Source organism: Cygnus olor, chromosome 3, assembly GCF_009769625.2.
Source record: "Cygnus olor isolate bCygOlo1 chromosome 3, bCygOlo1.pri.v2, whole genome shotgun sequence".
In the NCBI taxonomy this organism is placed as follows: domain Eukaryota; kingdom Metazoa; phylum Chordata; class Aves; order Anseriformes; family Anatidae; genus Cygnus; species Cygnus olor.
In genome coordinates, this window is record NC_049171.1 from 118,083,732 (window position 1) to 118,104,677 (window position 20,946).

Sequence of the window (20,946 nt, forward strand, 5' to 3'; positions counted from 1 at the left end):
TTCCAAAAAGTAAGACAGTCAACATAAACAGTTCTCTGAAAATGTGATGATAGGTGTCAAGATCTAGCAATATGCAGACTCTCTCCCGAGTCTCGGTGGCCACAAGAAACAATTCTGCTTAAGCCTACAGCACCAGAGTGCTAGTAAGTGACACTCCACGTTCATGGATTTTTCAGTAGGGTTGTGCACTTGCAAACAGTAAGTGCTACAGCAGCTTTTACAGTCCAGACGTTTTTATCTTTTATGCCACCATGCTGAACAAGTCTTAGACCAGGCAATGAGAAGAAAACAGATTTACTATCCAGTATCCAACCCTAAGAAATCAAAGATATGTGCACCAGAGATCCAACCAGATCCACTGGAGATCAGTTAACAGCTACCTGATATTTCAATTAAGTTCAGAAAACAGTACAAACTGGAGAAAAAAAATCACCTGAAATTAGGGAGGACAACATGGTCACCATCATAGACAGCAAGGGAAATTCTGTCACGGAAATAGCTTTTGGTTTTGTTAAAAGACAAAAGTGGTAAAAACAGAAAAGTTAATAAAATTGCTAAAATAAGTATCTGTAATTACCAAGATCAAAACCCAGTGCCTTTTTATTAAACATGAACTTTTGTCCTGCCTTCCGTAATACGTAAATAGTGCTGACAATTGGTTTGTGAGGCACTTGCTACAATAAAATGTAATTGTATCATGAGAGAAAGGTGACAATCAGGAGATCATGAAAAAATTACATATTCTCACTGGTGGTTAATTAGCCATGCAAAACCCCCTCAAACAGATATTCTCTTCTATTAGGAATGATTACTATGCAGGCCTACAGATGTCAATACCACAGTCATTCAAATACTTCTTTCCCTACTAATTGAAGGTTGTAAAGCTCTGGTGCCAAGGTTTTGCTTCCAAAGAGCTAATTTATGACTAGAAGGATATTTTATGTCTTCAGTTGCAGCAGCTACAAAACTCAGCAAATCAGAACCATCTGTGCACTGATACTTGAATCACCATTCATCTCGCAGCCTATCAGTCACATTAGTTTGCATCCTGCATTCTTGGCTCACGTACACTTGTGATGGTCCAAAGTTCACCAGAAATATTAAAAATGAATGGTACCCTGACCCTGCCTTATTGCACACGCATCAGAGACAGAAACGGGGCTTTTGCATACGGGTAGTTTCAAGGCAGAGGTATGCCAGGACTGACATTTCACAGCAAGTCCAGTAAGACTGCTAATTACCTCAATTTCCACTTATTAAAACACTGTGTTATTAACCATGTAGCTTCAGACTTAAAAGTACAAAAGGAAAACGTAACACGATAGCTGTCAGTTTTCAAATTCCACGTTAGTGTATCACTGCATACCAATAACGCAGTTAAATCCCAGAATAATACCTCCTCCACATTAGTGGCTGCAGGAGTATAAAAGCAAATGACAAAGAACAGCTTGAAAGTAAGAAAATGAATTAAATGCTTTCACTAATAAAGGTAACTTTGCTTTTAATCTGGAAAGAAGGAAAAAACTGGCATTCAGGCTTTTCTTCAAGATGTTGGTGAACAAAGTCCTTGGCTTCCCCATTATCCTGAAAGTAAATCATTCTCCACAGACCTACTACTTTGAAGTGAGAGGCCGTAGGTCAAAAGGACTCATGACAGTTCTTCCTCCTTAAGGGTTGACATCCCACTTTTTAGCAAAGCCAGGGGAAACAGGAATTAACAAACACTATGTATTTAAGGCAAAAAGAAATGTTGTGTCAGTCTCATTTTGCAATATTAAACTATTTCCTCTTCTACAAAAGAAAAGGCAACAATTTCGGAAATAATCCCAGAACTCTCTTACTTACTTTTGACGCTTCAGCAGTACAACGATTTCGTGCACGTCCTGCAGTGGAAAATTCCAGAGGGCCATCGTAGTGAGTTCCACTTGACTCTAATCCATCCAGCAAGATTTTCTTGAGCGCTTGATACTTTGGCTTCTCATCATAAGCTAAGCCATAAACACATGCCAAAAACTTGGATAGTTCACCTGTGGAGTGTATTTCAAATGTAAATTTCACTTGGTGTAGACCTAAAACTTCAAAAGAATTTAATTCCAAAATGGATGCCAATCCTATGCTGCCAAACAAGATGACAAAATTTCAGCTGAAGACAACACTCAAAACAGAGCTGACAGTATCTTGTCTTTACAAGATGAGAAAAGGAAAAGATAGACTTGGATAAACAAGCTAACCCTTAAGTGCTATCTCTTGTTATGCATGTGCAATTTGTGTGGTACTGAAAGTTATCCAAACATAATTAATCAAAACACTTCATTGACAAATACTGGACAGTTCTGTATAAAATAGAAGCAGTTTATATTTGAAGGATCATAATACCACTTTAAAAATTAAATAGTCTCAACAACTCCGTTTTAATCTGCATAGATATTATCCTTAGAATGCGTTGGAGAATAGCAGAATTTTGTTTTTACTTCTAATACTCCGACAAATAGTGGTTTTGTTTACGTACTAATACAGTCTAACAGCAGCATTATTTTGCTATCACTATTGAGTGGTTCTAGAAACAAGGAAACCACTGAATGTGCAGAAATAATGCTATTAGGAAAACATGGGGGGGGGGGGGGGGGGCAGGTTGTCAAACTTTTATTTCAGTTGAAGACCCAAGCGTATCCTAAAAGTGAAGTGCTCCACCAGATATTAGCATCTGGTAAAATCCCAGAAGTAAACATTTACTAAATACGTATGTACATCATGAATATATTTTATGTAATATGCCCTGCATTCCAATCATTCAAATACAGAAATGTTATGAAAATAAATGAATAAACCTAAATAGCTCCTGACCTTTGACGGAAATGTGGTGTTTTCCCTAAACAAAAAGGGATTTTCCCTGTACTACTTGTGTATTTCACCGAAGAGACATATAACAAGACAAACCATGCCTTCATTTGCTTTTTCAAACTCAAAATATGACGCGATAAAACTTTTGTAGACAGTTCCTTCTTTCTAGGATAGTTACTGCTTCCTGACACCCTGGATTTCATGTGGCTGAGATCTCTTATGTCACTCTATCGCATGCATCACAGATGAGACTGATTATGATTTTTGTACTGCCGCTCATGAGGGCTGAAAATTTAGCCCACAGTGCCTGTATTATCTACTTAGTACTTGCTTATGGGATAATGCAGGAAAGCAGCAACAGAAGTTCCTGCAATAAAAGCATTAAGTATCCTTAATCATTAAATATCATTAAGCATCAAGAATCATTTATTGTAGAGTGACCAGCATTCAACTCGTCCAGAAATTTACTTTCTGCCCCTGCAGTAAACAAGCCTTCAGGTTAAAAATGCTTAAAGTATAATAAGCTTGTACATGAAGGGCGTGATCCACTTCCACTGAAGTCAGAATTGTTAGTTCAATTAAATTACACCCTAAATTAATGAGTCTGACATACAATCTAACAATGAGTATTACATAACTACCCTGTTATCAGCTAAATACAGATACAGCAGGCTGAATTCTTATGCTGCACATATATGGATCCAGAGAACTTCCACTGTAGTGCCAGATTTTACACAAACAGGATAAAGCAAAACTGCTCCAAATGCCTCCATTCATGAATTACATACATTTTGTACTATTTGTTATCTTAATACCCTATTTAATACAGAACATATCCTTGAGCATTGTAGAGATTTCTTTACTAATTCCCTCGTCCCTCAGCTTTTAATGCTCATTACCAAACCTGCATTCCTGGATCTGGCAAGGGACACATCCGAACCTCGTAAAAAGCTGCTAATAGTGGAAACCTCACCCTGGTCTCTTCCATGTGCAGGAAAGAAGTCACAGCTACCTTCTCCTCAGAATTTAACTAACTCAGCAAGTAAACACAGGAAGACAGAGGAAAGAGAGGGAAGCTTAGGGGAGGCGAGTAAGGATGTGGACAGGACATCAAAGGACTTTGGGAGCAAAAAAGGAAAGGAGAAGCTGAGCCCCGAGTTTGATTTCTAGGCTCGACAGAACTGAGCTGCACGATAGGAAAGTCAGGTGCTGCTGACTCAGATACTCTCGGTTTGTCCTAAGATTAGAGACTGGTAGCACTGCGTGACTCATCTGAACACATCTGCCTAAAGGTGCAAAGCATAGCAAGGAAGTTTAATAATTGAAATTCGAGAGTTGGTTAAATTTGTGTTACTTTTATTTTTCTTCTGCTTCCCCCAAATAGAGTAAGACATTTAGGTGTTTTTTGTAACAGACTGAAAAGCTATATGGTAGACACTGTAAGCACACTTACTACAGCTGCTTCCAGAAGAATTCCATTCCATAACTGAATCTGGGAGCTCATCCATAAGTCTGAAACAACATGAGAGTGCAACAATTTAATGTGGTTTTGGAGCAGGTGATTCTTCATTTGGGATTTAGGTAGACAGCAAGTCTCAATTCCAAAGGGAGTGGACCTCCGGGATAGCTAATGATTCACAGTTCTGCTTTTAAAACAAGATCTCCCCTTACCAGCTATATTTTTAACTCTTTAGAGACTGCTGATTTCAGCAAGACCTGGCCTGCAGCTAAGACTGTGCTTTTAACATTAAGTTTTCCTTCACAGATGTTTTAAGCTTTCTAGAGAGAGAAAAGAAATTCCTTTGAACTGAAATAGCTTGTTCTGATTTCAGCTTAATGATTAATATTTGTGTTTTGAAATTTAAGAAGCAGTTCTGGTCTGCCTAGTAGTAATTTAACATCAGATTCTTTCTGCCATATAGGTTCATAGGCAGCTGGGTGATGGCTGTCAAAATTACAAGCAGGCAAGGCAGGGACAGAGAGAGGGAGAGGGAAGATAAACCTCTGTGAGTCCTGTGCAAAATTAAAATAAGATAAAATAAAATAAAATAAAATAAAATAAAATAAAATAAAAAATAAAAGGCAGGGGCACAGATCTACTTTCTATCTATCCAAAAACAGAGATAGCAAAGAGAATTGGAGCTCAGAATGAATCACACCCTAAAAGATGGGTGAAGTAATACCAGCGATCATTTTGAGCAGGCATGTATCCCAATTTCCTAGCACCTGGAGGAGCCTGCAAATGCACCAGCCCCCTTGCTCTGAGTGAAATCTATTAGTGCAGCCTAGCTGCTAATGCTGTTAAAGGATCCTTTGTTTTGTTTTGTTTTAAGGAGTCATAAAGGTCCACCAACGAGGAACAGGATATGTTCTCAAATGCATAAATTGGGGTACATAGGCTAATAATCTTCAGTTCCGTAATCTGGTTAGCCAGCCATTTCAAATTAATTGGTTTGGCATGCAACAGCTTCCCTGAGACCCGAACTTCAGCCAAGTTCTGCCAACACAAGTCTGAAGGATGGAATCCACCAAGCACGCCTTGGTCCAAGACCTGCTTCTGTGGTAATGGAGGGATGCTGCCAAGGTCAGGGCTGCGAGTCCCACCCCGTGAAGTTGTCTCTGTAGGCTTGGCATTTTGTAACAAATGGAAAGAGGAATGGGATTATTTAATGTATAGCTACTTGGAATGCACATCTTCACACTGCAGTCACTTTGTTTTCTTATGCAAAAAACACAAGTAATCTCAAATAACAAAAAAATTACACAGTTCATTAAAAAAGTATTTTAGTTCCTTTTCTTATTAAGACCTTGCACTCCTGACAATCTTTCAAACCAGGATCCAAGGCTAGATGTACCTTTAGTCTCACCAGGCGCTGTTCTTTAATATCAGAAGGAGGGTTTTCAATTTGGGGAACTAAATATTTAAATGTACACATTTTCCTTTTATTTAGCTTAAATTCTAATTCAAATGGAGACTCCCCTCCAATTGTGGCATGAACATTTCTGATCTCAAGTACACCAGCAGTCCTTAAATACCCCCTTACCCATGCACAGCGGCCTCATCGCCCCAGGTACTGGTAGCAAAGACTTAAGAACCTGTTAGGGAGGGATGAGACCACCAGCGGACAGCAGAATTTGAGGTTCTGCTCTTACTCCTGCTTTCCAAATGCATCACCCTTCCAGGCCTAGCCCCATCTTCATCCTAATCACACAGACTCACAGCAAAAGACTGGTGTGCTCAGAAGTGATCTGCCTGTGCTGGTAACGTACTTATAAGTGACCAGGTAAACACCTGCATGGTGATGACTATTTCCGGCCTTTAAAAACAGCACAAGCACTCAAAAATAGATAAGTTAAAGGGGAACATTACCTGATACCAAGGAACTTAATTCATTAAACTAAAAGGATGATACCGCTAAATCTAATCTATCATTTTCTGTACATTTCCTCCTAAGCATGTTTGCCTGGCATCCTGAAAATGCTAGCAATTGAAGGGTTAATTGCACGGGAAGAATTAGTGAAGCAGCTTGATTGATTAAATTGATTTAACATTGCATTGTATAAGTGTTACTTTGCAGGGGGTTGTGTAATGATCAGAAGTTCTAAAGAAGAAATATTAAATATAACATACGATGTCAACATTTACAGATGCAATCTGTATTATCCACAGTCTGCAGGCTAACCTTTTTCTCTGTTGAGAGTCGATGCCACACTGAATTTGCAGATTGATTTCTGTGGATCAGCTATCCCTATTGTGTACCTCTGTTGTGACTTGCCCTACTTAAAAGTTTGCTGCCTTCTCCAATTGTGATGTTACATTTATGGATAAGTACTCTTCTGTATAGCCTTCTACAGGCAATGCTGTACCACATACAATTAACTCTCTCAAGTCCCAACTGTGAAAACAGTGAAGGAAAACACTAATACACTCTGTTGCTTTAGTAAGCTCTAATGAGTCATGCTGGGAAAAAGAAAAGATTTTAAGCAAATTCTTTAGTATTTTGGTATTTAAATGTTTGTAACGCCAGTAGGCTTGTATAACATTAAAAATCTACATAAAAACATCTAAAAACCAGGTATCAAATAGCAAGTTAAATACATTCAATACACATGTGAAAGAAAACTTCCAAGAGACTTTTGTACTACAGTCTCTACATAGCACCCAAGAACTTCAATGGAAACCTACAACATCCTTCCGCATATGCAGTAAGGCACACACTTGTTCACAAACCTGTGATTTAAACAGAGTATTGAAAAAATATCTAGCAGACAAAATGACTGGACTCTGCAGCTGAGTTTATCATATCTCTGCAGCAGTACATATGTAAAATGTGCGAGAGGGTCTATACGCACATGGAGTTCACGTCTTTAACTGCTTCTAACACCTCCCTATTCAGGAAAATTGTTTTAGCTCTCTTGTAAGGTGATACTCTACAGGATGTAAATTGTCCTTTTCAGACCTGTTTTAAGTGATGAGGATGTTGTAGGGCTCTGGGGTGGTACATGCATGTGTACGTGTGGGTTTAGTTTTACTTTGTTTTCGCAGTCTGGACAGCTACGGGGTCCTTCAGGTTCTGCTCCCAGGGTAGTTTCCCACATAACCATTGCAGCATGCAGTAGCCAAGGATTTCAAGGTCACCTCGTCTGGATGGGGCTAAAACAGAAGGGGGGAGAAAAAAAAAGATAAAGAATAAGAACCTCTTCTTAGGAAACAGAAAAGACGTTGATTGAACTACTGTTGATGAAATATGAAAAAGCCAAATGGGCAAAGTGTTTTGTTTGTTCAGCTGTATTAGGCCTAAAACGCCCAGGCTTTTGGCCACAGTCCACAGACAGGCAGTGACTTGTTGCTGCTGAAGTAAGGGGTCACTTTCCTCACCTCCTCCAACTTCATCCTTCCTCAGTCTGGCCTGTCACATGGACTTGATCCCCATGGCCTCTGACATGATCCAGACAGCCCATAACTGAGTACCAACACTTTCTCAAAGAGCCAAGCAGTAAAACAAAGAAATAAATGTCTGCTGCTAAATTGCTAACACATGTTCCAGGAAGTCCATGGGGTCCACATTGGTCATGCAGGGACCCCGTGAGTGCAGACTAAACACTGATGGCCTTTCCTGTTCTACTACAGAGCTATTTGAACTTGGAAGATATGACAAAACTGCCATCTAGTGTACATTTACACACCAAAGTTGTCTGCTTACAAGTACCATGAACTGTTTGTTCAGAGAGAGCTGTAGCCCAGGCTCAAATACACTTACGGTTTAGCAAGTCCTGGGTAAACTTGCCACTACCTGTTTCCAAAAAAGAAGTTATTTCAGGAAGAACTTACTCTCACCCCCCACACCCTAAACACACCTATTAACTACAGAATAAAAATACAGTAGATATAATTCAATCAAAAATTAGCCCCATCCACAAACATATCCTGTGCAGAAAAATAAGTAACTTAAGTTAATCTATATATTGACTTTTCCAAGGGAAAGGGAAAAAAATGTGATACTAACACATTTGCTGTTGCTTACTGCTAGTCGGAGGAAGCCAAACTTGAAAAATTTGAACAAGGGGGATTTTTTGCAATGTTTCTGTACACATCTGACTTACAGCCTATAGTTTGCAGGACAAGACAACATGGAACCTGCAAAAACCCAAACTGTTTATCAAGACTAAAGACAGACAGATGTAGAAGTTAAATTTATGCTTTTCCAAAATGAGTTTGAACATTCCAGGAATGAAAGAAGATTTCAGATTTGCTCCATACTTCTTGCCTAGAGTAAAGACTGGTAGTTGAGCACAGCGCTGCTAATCCAGTTGTAAACAGATATCATATTTTATGGGCCTTCATTAAATAAATTCCAGAAAGTCACTCAGCAAACTTATCTTTTAATTTAAAAAGTCATCTGCTAAAAGCTATGGTGCCAACACATCATAACTGTTTCTTGTTACCGTACACGCATTATTGTGAAAGCAGAAGATAAGTTCTCATGCATTCTCTATCTGAACTGCTATTAGACTATGGGATTATTAAAGGCCCTTCAATCTAACAGAATGCTACACTGTCCCTCGGGGGTCGTTTATTTTCTGCACTAGATTCAACAATGTCCTAATGCAAGACTTGGCTCTCGTATTAAAATAAAAACACAATCTCTACCACTTGCTGTTCTGTAGTGATTTCTTCCACCATAAATCTCCTGTTAACTGTGGAACAAGTCCATTCATACACATGTGTTCACAACTCCTTTTTCCATTATGGCAATTCCAGATTAGAACCATATAAGCCAGCATTTTTGATTGCAGATCCTCTAATTTTCACTCAGTGCTTTTCTGGCACCTGCTTGCGTAAGATGGGCTACGTAAAGTGGCCTTCTGAGAAAAACTGTCAGAATTACAATAGGACACTGCTATCCACTGAGGGACTAATTGATATAAATCTGTAAATAATGCTAAGTCAATTAGGCTTCAGGAGCTAACCTAAGGTTTTCTGACAAAGCAGTCCCCAGAGAATAAAGTTTACTTCCCAGTCACAGTTTGGCCACGACTAATTACCATCTTCCTCCCATCCAGATCTTCCAGCCCTTCCCCAGCTAATGCTAGAGCAAAGCAACCACAAACGGGTAGATGGGTGCAAGTAAACCTTCACCAAGACGTTCCTAAAGCCATGGCAGTCAGCTGAAAAAAATAGACACATACGTGTAACTGAACCATACATCACTCGAAAATAAAAGGGGAAATGTTTTACAGAAAGATGGTAAATTCCTGTATCACTTTATCTCCCAGGTCACTGCAAGTGTTACTGCATAAAGACTTTTACATGTGTTTTTCATAGATCCACATGAAAATGTCAGCGTTTGATTACTTGGTTGTACGAGCTTATTCTTTGTCTCTGCTTCTTTCCCAGCTCAGTACTAGAGATGCTAACTTCCTGAACTTTTAAAATCATTTCGATTCTAGTAAAAAAAATGTATTCAAACAGCTAATTTTAATGAACTAATATGATCTATAACCAATGGAATAATTAGATTTTCACCCAAATAAAGCACTAATATATAAATTTCAACTATCCATTTACTTGCAAAATATATCTGCTAATATAATTGGAGATTACAAGAACCCTTGATAAACATCAACTGAGAGATGTGAATCTGGCTTCATTTTTAAATGCAATAGCCAGGCAAAAATACAACAATTTTGCTTGATAACTTGGCACCATTACAAGAACATATATTCAAAATAATATTTAAATCAAATTCTGTTATTTCACTGTAGACTAAAAATCTGTAGTTTTCTCTTTCCGTATAGATACTTGATTTCTGGTTTTCTATTAACTACGATTTTTTATTATTATTTTAGTCTCATCTGAAATACTACTTAACAGTGCAGTATTTTATTTCACAATTTTTTTATAGTTTAACTTTTTAATTTTAAGATTTAAGGCCTGATTCTGTTCTCACTCCTGACAAAATAAATCAGAAACAACTCCACTGAAGTTAATGAATTAACAACCATGTCAATGAAATCAGAGTCAGGCCATAAGAAGTTTTATACGCACTACAAACATATACTCAACATGCAGGCATAGGGCTGAACAATAACTCAGAATAACGTAACTGAAGCAATTCACCCTGAAAAGAAAATATATTATGTATCTTCATATACTGGATTTGGCAGCTATCTGAGCCCTAATATAAATTCAGATTACTATTTCAAAATAGAGCATAAATGATATCACAGCAGCCATGCCATGCTCTCAATGCTACACTGCTCCCAAGAAGCTCATCTTAAACCCATGTAAAATGGGAGTTTTCCTCCATGGCCCTTATTTAGATAACTTTGTCAAGCCTTTTGTAGAGACCTAGGAGGCTAATGAGCAGGAGATGAAATGTTTTTTCTACTATTTTTAATTAGCACTGTTACATTATAATTTCACCATTACTGTTTCTTTAGATTGGAAGCTTTTCATAAAAAGGATCATTTTAGTTGCTTGTATTGTGTCTACATACAGTGGAATCTCCAATTCTCACTGACATTACAGCATACAAATTCATATTAAATCACAAACAAATATAACTTATAGCAGAGCCATTAATCCAAATGCCCATAAAGGAAAGGAGCATTAACATGACCATGGAGAAATATAATTATGTTAAAAATGTCTCATCATAACGTTTTAATAAATGAACTGAGTGTGGTACAATTTTATTTTTTTTTAACTTGAAGTTGGGAAGATAAAAACAGACAAACACAAGATTTGCCAAAAATCAGTTCCAGTATTAGTGGCAGGAGGAAGGAGCCCAGAAGATGTAATAACACGGTAACGCTTCCCCAGCATACCGGCCAGTCTCAGGGAGTTCGCTGCAGCAGTACAGTGAATTACTGAATCGAGTGGATAGCTACAGGAAAAAGGTTAGATAAATACAGTAAAAAAAAAGAAGTTAAATGACTTTTAATGCCTGCAGGCCATTCTATAGGGAGTTATCCAGTCCCAGGCAGGAGAGCTGCCAGCAGGGGCCGGGAACAGTCCCTCCTTCCCTCATGTACAGTTCTGCACCGTTAGCTTGGCGCTTTGCTCAAGTACTCACCAATAACAACCACCACCATGCAATGATGGAAAGAAAAATAAATCCAGTGCAAACACAGCGTTGCCACAATTGGACTACAACCCTTCCAGATAACTCAACCTGGGGCATGGCAACGAGCAACTTCCTCTGTGCCAGCCACGGTCCCTGTCCCAAACCTGAATCCTGCAGCTACACGCTCAGCTGCTTGGATGGCTGACAGGCACGAAGCGTGCTGCAGTGCTGGCAGGAGCTCCTGAAGCTCTTGGCCCACTGCGGGTGGTCAGAGGGGCCAAAATCAGCCTGGCAGTCCTGAGGGTTCGCATCCTCTTGCAGCTGGACTACAGCTGGCCGGCAGCCCCAGCCTCGGGATGCCTAACGCACCTCGGGAGCCACAAAAGCAGCTACACTCCTGCCTCTGCCCTGCCGCGTCCGAGCTCACGAGCACAGAACCTCACTGCAGAGCCTCCTAGCTCGTGCACTGCTAGCATCCGTAATGCTCTGCTGCAGCTGCAATAAGAGAGTGTGGCCAGCGTCAGGATTCTCCTCTACACACAGGCAGGGAGCGGATAAAAAGCAGGACTGGTGAGATGGGAGGTGCTGAAGAGGGCTGGGGTCCTGACTCAGGGGGGAGAAATTTATGTAGTGGGAAGATGTTGGGGAACTTCACCATCAGGTCTGAGAGGGAGACAAAATGGTGGTGGCAAGAGATGGGCTACCTGGTCAGTTGTAAGAGGTCCCAAGGCTGCACTAAGGAGAACGTGTGGCAGGGGCTGGGGATGGGAAGCTTTACTCCTCCTTTACATCTGCGTGGAAAAAATATATCACAAAGGCAAGGGGCTGACAAGCAGCCATGAGGTTCACTAACTTTTTGAATTCCTGGTGTAGAGCATGAGAAACCCAAACTAAAGAAAACAGCCAATTCCAAGCCACACTCATCAGCTGTGCTGGAAACGGTGATGCTCATCTTATTTTTGCTACTTCTGGCCATTCTTGGCAGGACAGAATAAGCTTGCAGAGGTGGTTTCAAAAACCTATTCAATCTTTCCTCCTTGCTAAAGCCTGACTCTTCCTTCACTTACAATGACCTTCTGCTCCCTCTTCTGCTGCGGACACATTTCCAATCCAACATTCAGAAACTAAAACATCTTTTTATTTATTTTACTCTGCAAAGTTTCACCCATTTTTCACCAGACTGGTTAGATTTTCCTTTTATTTTGGGATTTACAGTTTGTCCTGCACAGAGTCTTCAGGAAGCACATACCAAATTGCAGCAAATCAATAATTCATTTGACCGACAAAAAAATGCAGCAGGCTCCCTCTGACTCCTAACTGTACATGGACAGACGCCAAATAAACCTCTTGATCCAGAGCCACTTAGAGCTGAAGTTCTCTAGAAGCCATGCAGGCTCAGAAAGAATTTGTTTCCAGGCAGAAGTGTTTATATTCCTGCACATCCTTCCTCACAAAATGAAGCCTGCAGGTATTCTAGTCATCTAGTCATCCCTTGAATGTAAAAGAAAAGTGAAAATGGACAAGCACTGGGCTATGTTAATATCAACAGTAACAGTTCTGTCAGACCAGTGGGAAAAGGAGAGCAAGAACCGCCGAGCTTGCTCCTCGATCAGCCCGATGCCTGCACGCCCCGAACAAACACAGCACACGAGCATCTGGGGGGACCTCGAGGCATGTGTGCTGCAATAACCCCATGTGAAGGGCACAAAGAACTGGCTAAAATGTGGCATCACAGATAGCTGCAGCTGCCTTCCCCAGGGCAGGACATGAAAATACACAGAGACACCTTTGGCTCAATGAGACCCACTCAGAGAAAAGGTATTTGCCAGCCACCAAAGTAGCCCTTACTGAGGCAAACTTCTTCAGATGCTCTGCTTATCCTTAAGCGTGTCAGAAGGCACCCCTGCTGTCTTAAGCAGCTTTTGCTGTTTTAGATGTCAGTATCAGTCCTGCAAGGATTTTGGTAGGTGCCCTACCCAACGTGAGAGATGGCAGAACTACTAATAGTTACCGTGAAACATTCGTTAAAAGGAAGGGCAGAGTTATCCTGAAATCTATGGCAAACAGATATATGCAGGAGGGTATTCATAGACAGTTCATACTTTTATGCTCATCAATGATAGCAAATTAAAACTGGTCTTACGCACTCAATGCACAGGACTAGAGTATTTAAAAAAAAACTCAATATGTTAAGCGCAGTATATCTCCAGAGAAATTAGGTATTGACTGCATGCCTCAGTGAGTAGAAAATCTACAAAAATCCATAAGAGGCATTGATCCAAATATTACATTTTAACACTAACTATGTAACAATTTTTTAAACGTACATTGGGTGCAGATATAATTCTCTTTAATTATCAATCAACAAACAAAAATGTAATACTGTTTATACAGTATGGTCTTTAAAAATGAATACAATGAATACACTAAAATACTATGCAAAAACTAACAATGCAGTTGCGCTGTACAGAATTTGCATCAAACTAAAAAGGATTTTAACCTAAAAAAGCCTGTAGAACGATGCCTTGTTCGGTGCCGCTTATTGGCCACACATTTGCGAAGAGACCCAGCCACCAAACAGGGAGAGCTGATGGTGTGGGACGGCAAAGCCCCAGCCTGGGCCCTGGCCTGGCACAAAATGAACTGTGGGTATGGGCAGGATGTAACCGAGGTCGCGGTGAATACCTGCAAACAGGTGCCCTGAGATGGGGCACTTGTGAGCTGTGCAAAGCTTGCAACACGAAGGACGAGCCAGCATAAAGAGCCAGGACACAGCAGGGCAGCTGCTCCCAGCCTCTCCCAGCTCGTGGGATCCCCCGTTGGTTCCCACACAGGGCCAGCAGCCCCAGCAGCCTACACCAAGCTGACCTGGCTGCAGATGCAATTCACATCCCCCTCGATCCTCACCGGAGGCTGTCAGATGAGCACAGACTAATCATACCGCCCAAAAGTGAAATTTTATGGGTCTCGGTGGACTGCAAAACTTCTACAACCAACGAGCTCCATGGCGAGCTTGGGGAATAGACACGAATGCAGCTGAGTTAATCTCTCGATTCAGCCACGGAAACTCCAGTTTTGATTTAAATTAGTGGGAAGTGGTTGCATTTGATTGGCGTTATGCAAGGAGGTTATCATCTTCAAGCATTGCCAAGAGGCGCTTTTGTAAGCAACAAATTCATAATTTTAAGTTTCAGCATGTACCTCAAATCCTTGTATATATTCAGGTAGCTACTTTACGAGGAAAACCAGAGCAAGTCAAAATGTTCTCATTTGTCTAGCTCAATACAGAACTGGTACTGTATAAGGATTTTGAGTTTTGAGACATATTTATGTTGCTACGTACACTCAGGAAATGCCCTCTGGAAAGGATCTCATTTATATAAAATAACATTTTAAAAAATTGAACTCTATTTCAAGAGCATTAAAATAAAAAATATTCCATGCTGAAAATTTGGGTAACAAATTAGAATTAAGGTTGTCTACATGGCTGTAGTTTGCCAACAGTGATGCAGTCTTCAAACACTTCAGAGGCACCTCATCTCACTTTGTACTTGAGACTGTGCTGAGACTCAGTCACAAGTCAGGAGTACAGGAGATTGTTGAGAAGCCCTTACAAAACTGTTGGAAGTCTTTTAGCATCCTAAAACATATCTGCAACTCTGAAGCTCACAACAAGAGATGAGGGAAACCAGTCACTGTATTTTGCCATCTGGGCCCATGTAATCTCTGACAGAAGTCACTGCAGATGCAGATTTTCCCCGGGATGTTGAGAGACCTGCTGCAAATGAGAAACTGGTAATTTGACCTTAATGGATTCAGGCTGTTACAAAATCAGAGCTGAGGCATTCAACAAGCACAGTTTGGATTCTCTGCAACGTACCAGACCTGAAATTGTGTTCTGCAGGCTTTTCTGGCAGGAACAACAGAAAAATCTGCAGATATTCTGTTTGCAGCTATTAGCAAGCATAAATTTTTCAAGTGCAAGATGAGGGAAACCCCCCTCCTGCAGCTACCTTGCTGATTATTTTGTTTTCTGGAGTCCTTCAACTTGCAGCAATTTCACCACGGCTGTAGCTACTTGAGGGGGGAATCTAACCCCGCAGCTTACTAAAGACAAAAGCTTAACTTACAGTTGCACACTCTTTGCCACCCATGTCTGTTAAATTTCCCTATTTTTTCAAATAAAAAGAATTACCTGTCGTGTAATCATGGATTTCTCAACAGACACCTGTCTGCTAGACAAGCTAGCTACTGCAACTATCCAACTGCTGAATCCCAAATACTCCAGCCTCCACCTATTCTTCAGACAGCGCCCACATAAAACACAAGTACACAGCCATATCCCTCACTACCAGGAAAACAAGCCATTGTCAGAACTCCAGAAAATGCACGGGATGCTTGGGTGGGCTACAAGAGGCTGAAACAGATGCCCTCTTCACCACTGAATGTTTTTTCGCAGGTGAAATCATGCAATTGTCTTAGCAGCAAATGCTTGACAGTCTTATTTCATTTTTCCTAATGACCAGAGTTAAACGATTGCAGGTTTTAACAGCGCCGGCAAATTATCAAGACCCTCTACATTACATGGTCAATGGTCCTTTTAATAGAAAAAGCAATAATATACAGTTGTTTGTGCCAACTAAAACTCGTTAGAAAGTATTAGTTTAAGGTAACAGTTCAGCAGCTATTAACAAGCACAAATTTCTACAGTTATCACTTGTGACACTATGATCCAAGCAAAACTGGCAACAGCAAACTATTCCTTTTGTTTTAGAGGATCTTGGAGCAGAGAGGGGAGAGTAAGGCAAAAAAAAGTTAACAAAAACACTGTTTCATAGCAAGAGTCAAAGTTTTTCAATAATCACCATTTTTTCACTACCATAACATTAGAATTGACTTTTTGTCTTGCTGACATAGCAACTAAGAAAGTTGTGTTGCATTGACCATATTGATTGTGAACAATGCAGCCATCAGTGGGACTTTGCACCATATATTTTCGATATTGACCTCCCACTCCCTTTTCCATGGCTCTATGGGTCTGCTATTGGATTTGGACTGCAGTGTAATAAACAGCTAAGGTTTAATTAATGGTAAATGAATACAAGACATAGGTTATGACTTTAACTAATTAGGGAATTGTTGAATTAAGTCTGCCTTGGAATGCAAGGCAGTACAATCAATATCCAATAAAAGGACTATGTATGTAATTTACCTGCAAATGTGTTTCCAATACCATCAAAGTGAGTTTAAATAAGTAAGATATATGAAAGGCTACTGGAAAAAGATTTCAACAAGTTAACACTTTATGGCTTCAGAAAAGGTTTTTCTCCTTGCAGAAGGAATGTCATCTTGAAATATCCTCTTATAACACATATGGTGACACTCAGACACAGCTCTCCCTAAAGGACAGTGTAGACCTGGAACATTTTTCCTTGATAATACAACATGAGCATGTGCTGCCTCTGCAGAGTACAGCAAACACAAACCGGTACTCCCAACGTGAACCAATTAAGTTCATCGGCAAGCTTTTCTTAGGGCATCTTGGTCCACCTTCCAGTACCAAATGTGCAGTGGCCTTTGGGTTTTAATCGTGCTGCCCCCTTCCCCAGCAGCACTGAAGAAGTGTTCAAAGGTACAAGAAGAGGTCACCACACAAGGGTCCAATCAACCTCAAGCAATCCCCAGGACTACTTCTATTGTATACATCAGCTTTCACAGCCTGATTACTCATGCTGTAATCACTCCTCCGAAATACAAAAAAGAAACCTACCTACTCCCTTGTGGGCATCTACGCTGGTAAACTCTATTGTCCCATTATGGCCCTTCCTAGGATTTTCCTGATACTGTTTGTGGTTCCCATTGGGACAATATCTGTAGGAAAGTCCATAATCTGCAAGATAAACCTGGAAGACATGAACAGACAAATGAATAATGCTTTTGTCCTTTGAAAGTATAACCTTTACAATTAAGTCTTAAGAAACTGATAGGTTAAGGACAGCCTTAGATCTAAATTTTATTAAACCAAATGGTGCCTCAGGATAAAATATGTACAACTGGGGGCTATAACAGCTGCCCTCCCCATTTAAATCCTTCCACTACCATACTCTTATCTTATTCCAGAGTCGAGCACAATTTCAGTCTTTTTATTTTGTTCCTAAGCTCTCTGCTCTCCAGGTGGGCATCTAGACATCATAAACCACAATATGCCTTTTATGTATCCTCATGCTGCTTATGGGACCCCTTTCTCTCCTCACTTAAAACACGCTCACACACCCCTGCTCAGATCTCCCATCAGCTGAGACTGTACAACTTCATGTCAGCAGCACGACACGAGAGCCACGAGAAGCGAGAGGCTGCAGCTCCCCAGCACGCAGGACACCAGCACTAGCAGGGCCCCGTGGCTGCAGGGCTGCGGGCATTACCCGACTGCAGTCTCCTCTTCTTGAATGTCACTGCCAGCAGCTTTGTGCTGGCAGCAGCTATTTAAACAGAATGAGTACAATAAAACAAAGCAAAACAAACCAGCTCCCCATGCCCAGCCTTGAAAGCAAACCTAGTAAATCACTCCTGAATTTAAACTAAACTTGAAGAAGGGACAGAGACAAACTTCACTCCAAGTTACTCTGAAGCAAATCCAGAGCTAAATCAGTGTACAAGTTTAAAAAAAAAAAAGAGCCCTCACTGGATATAAGGTAGCACACCAATGCATCCTGCCACACATTCACCTTTCCATCCTGGCACAGGTGATTTTTTCCCAGATGCTTGGCTATAGCTACCTAAATAGCCAGAGAGGGGAAGCCCCACGGCTCTGAACGAGATATCTGGGAGATGCATTTCAACAGTCGTAGCACTTCACTGTGAAAGTATCAACTGACTTAAAACTTACAGCCATGTTCGCTTCTGTGGTGTTTGAAACTGAATACTGAGCAGCTCAGGCGAGCTGAATTACAATTCCTGCTCCTCTGCTGCTTGTCAAGACAACCCCGAACAAGTCATCTGGCTCCTATTTCTCTCTAAGCATAGTGCATCCGTGTGAGTTCTGCCACTTGCAAAATTTAGATTACAGACACATGTCCACTCTATGAAGTTCAGATTAACATGTTCTACCCTCCAACGGGGGTGGACTTAATACATGCACATGGTCAATTACCGCAGCGCAGCTGACAAGCAGTAACTTGTTGAAAGCAGCTGGAATTTAATCACAATCTGTCCACCCCATAATACCCCATAGGTTATTTTCTCACTCTGTTGTTTTCACGCTCCCACCTGGCCTTTGACCCCTTTCATTGACCAGTTCTCACATTAGGTAATTGCTTTTTTAAAAAAATTAAATAAATAAATATCCAAGTATGGTACTTTCACTGAAAAATAAAATAAAAATGCTACAGACTGCTGTTACACTGCCAATGGAACTGAGCTCTGGGGCAGAAGCAGAACCACCTGAAAGCACAGAGATCATTTCTACTAAATCAAGTTACAAAGAAAAACTTTTTCTTACTCTAACCTTAGTTTTTTTTCTCTTCAGCTAAAAGATTTATCCTATAAAAGTCTACAATAAACTCCTCTAGCACTCACTTTTAATTTAATTACATCACTCCTGGTAGAGGAAAAACAAACAAACAAAAAACCCTCAAGAAAACACAACACATTATTTTGTAGCACATTCTGTTGAATTACTGATTCCTGTTTGTGCTCCAGGCAGCTTCAAATCCTGGGATGGCTGGTCTCTTGGTTTTACTGTTTCTGCTGCAGGATCTGTGCTTATTTGGAGCATGTAAGCTGGGATGCAGCGCTTGCTTCCTGCAGGTTGATGGCTTTTAAGATTACTGACGATGTTTTTCACTTGACAGACTATACAAACCGTGATAGAAGATTACAGACTGTACGTGTGTTGAGAAAATCTGGGACAAGACATAAACTTTGTTAGGTTCACCAATTTGATTTTCTCCTGCATTTACTCTCCTGCGTATTCCTGATGCTCTGGTACCTGTCCTAATTGAGCCCACAGCCCGTGTGAGAGAACTAATTTAAAGTACCATCATGCCAAGTTTTGCGAGACTTCTGCCTCCTTTGTGGGCTGGGAAGGAGAGCAGGCCAGAAGACGTATTCTTCCCCGGCTAAGTAGCACATTTTGGATTTTGCTTGACTACCGATTGCTGGCATGTACAGCTGATCAGGTACAATAGGATGAAATCCAGAGGGGGATTTGAATCTCTACAAACCCAGGCTATGCCTTAAATTCAAATGAGATTTTAACCATTAGAAGAAAACAGCCTAAGAAAAGCAGCCCTGACAGCTCTCTGCTGCTGCCTGGGCTGTGAACGCTACACAAGGTGACAGACAGCAGCCCAGCCTTGGTGGTCTTTCAGAGTAGCCTAGCAGCAGGGGAGTAGCCACAAACACTTGCTAGTTAAACCTGAACCTAGTAACTAAATTACCGGGTCTCATCCTTAGTAACTACATACCCTTGATCTGCTTTTCAGCAACAGATATACTTAAAAATCCATCAGTAGTAGTATCAGCAGAGCAATTTTAAATTTCTACTGAAAAAAAACAACAACCCTAAAAGCGGGAAGTAGTTATAGATTATCCTGTCTCAACTGAAGGAGGTGAGACATGGAAACCAAGCAGCAATGACTTCTTGAAGCCACGCCCAGGCAACACGCAGCAGTGCAGCAGTTTGCTCCTGAAGCTGGTCAGGGGTGCCATGGCTCAGCGTGCTTCTGGCCGAGCCACATAGCACTGCTCCAGCTCCCAGGACAGATTTTTTTCCATAATCACACAAGTGCTGGTAAGCCTCTCAAGGGAAAGCCCCCAGCAAAATGAATCCCCTTCAGCCTGCACAAAACCAGCAATGCCCTGCTACAACCTTGCCACAATCATTATTAAACCGTCTACATTATTTTAAATTACCATTAATTTCATCAATTCTCATTATAGCCCTTTCATCATTAAAAAGATATATAGTTTTTTATAGCTAGTTGTCACTTTTTGATAGTGTAACACAGTGTGCCCTTCTGAATTTGCTCAGAACTTGGTGGGTAGGGGTACTTGAGTAATCTGTGTGTGTGTTTTAAAAACGTATGAGTATAGGGAGAGGGAAAAGAAGGTAAATATTAAAGAATATTGAGAAAAACAAAGTCAGTGTTAGCGTGAGTTTCAATATCAAATATTTTCATCTGCATGCTTTTTATAGTAACAACAAAGCAAATAAAAAAACAAAACATGCAGAATAAGATACATAAGACACTTCAAACAAGAAATTATATCAAGGATGATGAAGGTGCAAGTGACAGAAGCCTAGAACAGCTGGTTTTAGCTGTGTTACATTAGACACTCCTACCCCCGCACTTTCTTTTTTATCTCTGTTGATTTTATTCACGGCTTTTGTTTGTTTGTTTTTTAAACGCATCCCAGTTTGCACTAGACTCAGCAGTGCCTAGCATGGTCTGTTATTAATAGATTTTGTTATAGATTAGGAGCCAGATTTCTAAACTCTTCGCACTTAATTTCATGCAAACATGAACGTGCCATC

At 40.5% G+C, this 20,946-nt stretch overlaps 1 protein-coding gene across 5 annotated transcripts in view; it reads right to left on the reverse strand.

Moving 5' to 3' along the window:
• The window catches only part of VRK2 (VRK serine/threonine kinase 2), a 49,314-nt gene that overhangs the window by 6,363 nt on the left and 22,005 nt on the right, over positions 1-20,946 (reverse strand). For all 5 annotated transcript variants that reach the window (XR_005818045.1, XM_040550862.1, XM_040550863.1 and 2 more), the window contains exons 8-11: positions 17,182-17,314; positions 7,375-7,495; positions 4,295-4,353; positions 1,846-2,027 (exon numbers count right to left, since the gene is read on the reverse strand). Coding sequence is in view for 4 of the 5 variants with exons in the window: in XM_040550862.1 (XP_040406796.1) it covers positions 1,846-2,027; positions 4,295-4,353; positions 7,375-7,495; positions 17,182-17,314 (495 nt within the window). In the remaining variant the exon portion in view is untranslated. The remainder of the gene's footprint in view (positions 1-1,845; positions 2,028-4,294; positions 4,354-7,374; positions 7,496-17,181; positions 17,315-20,946) is intronic.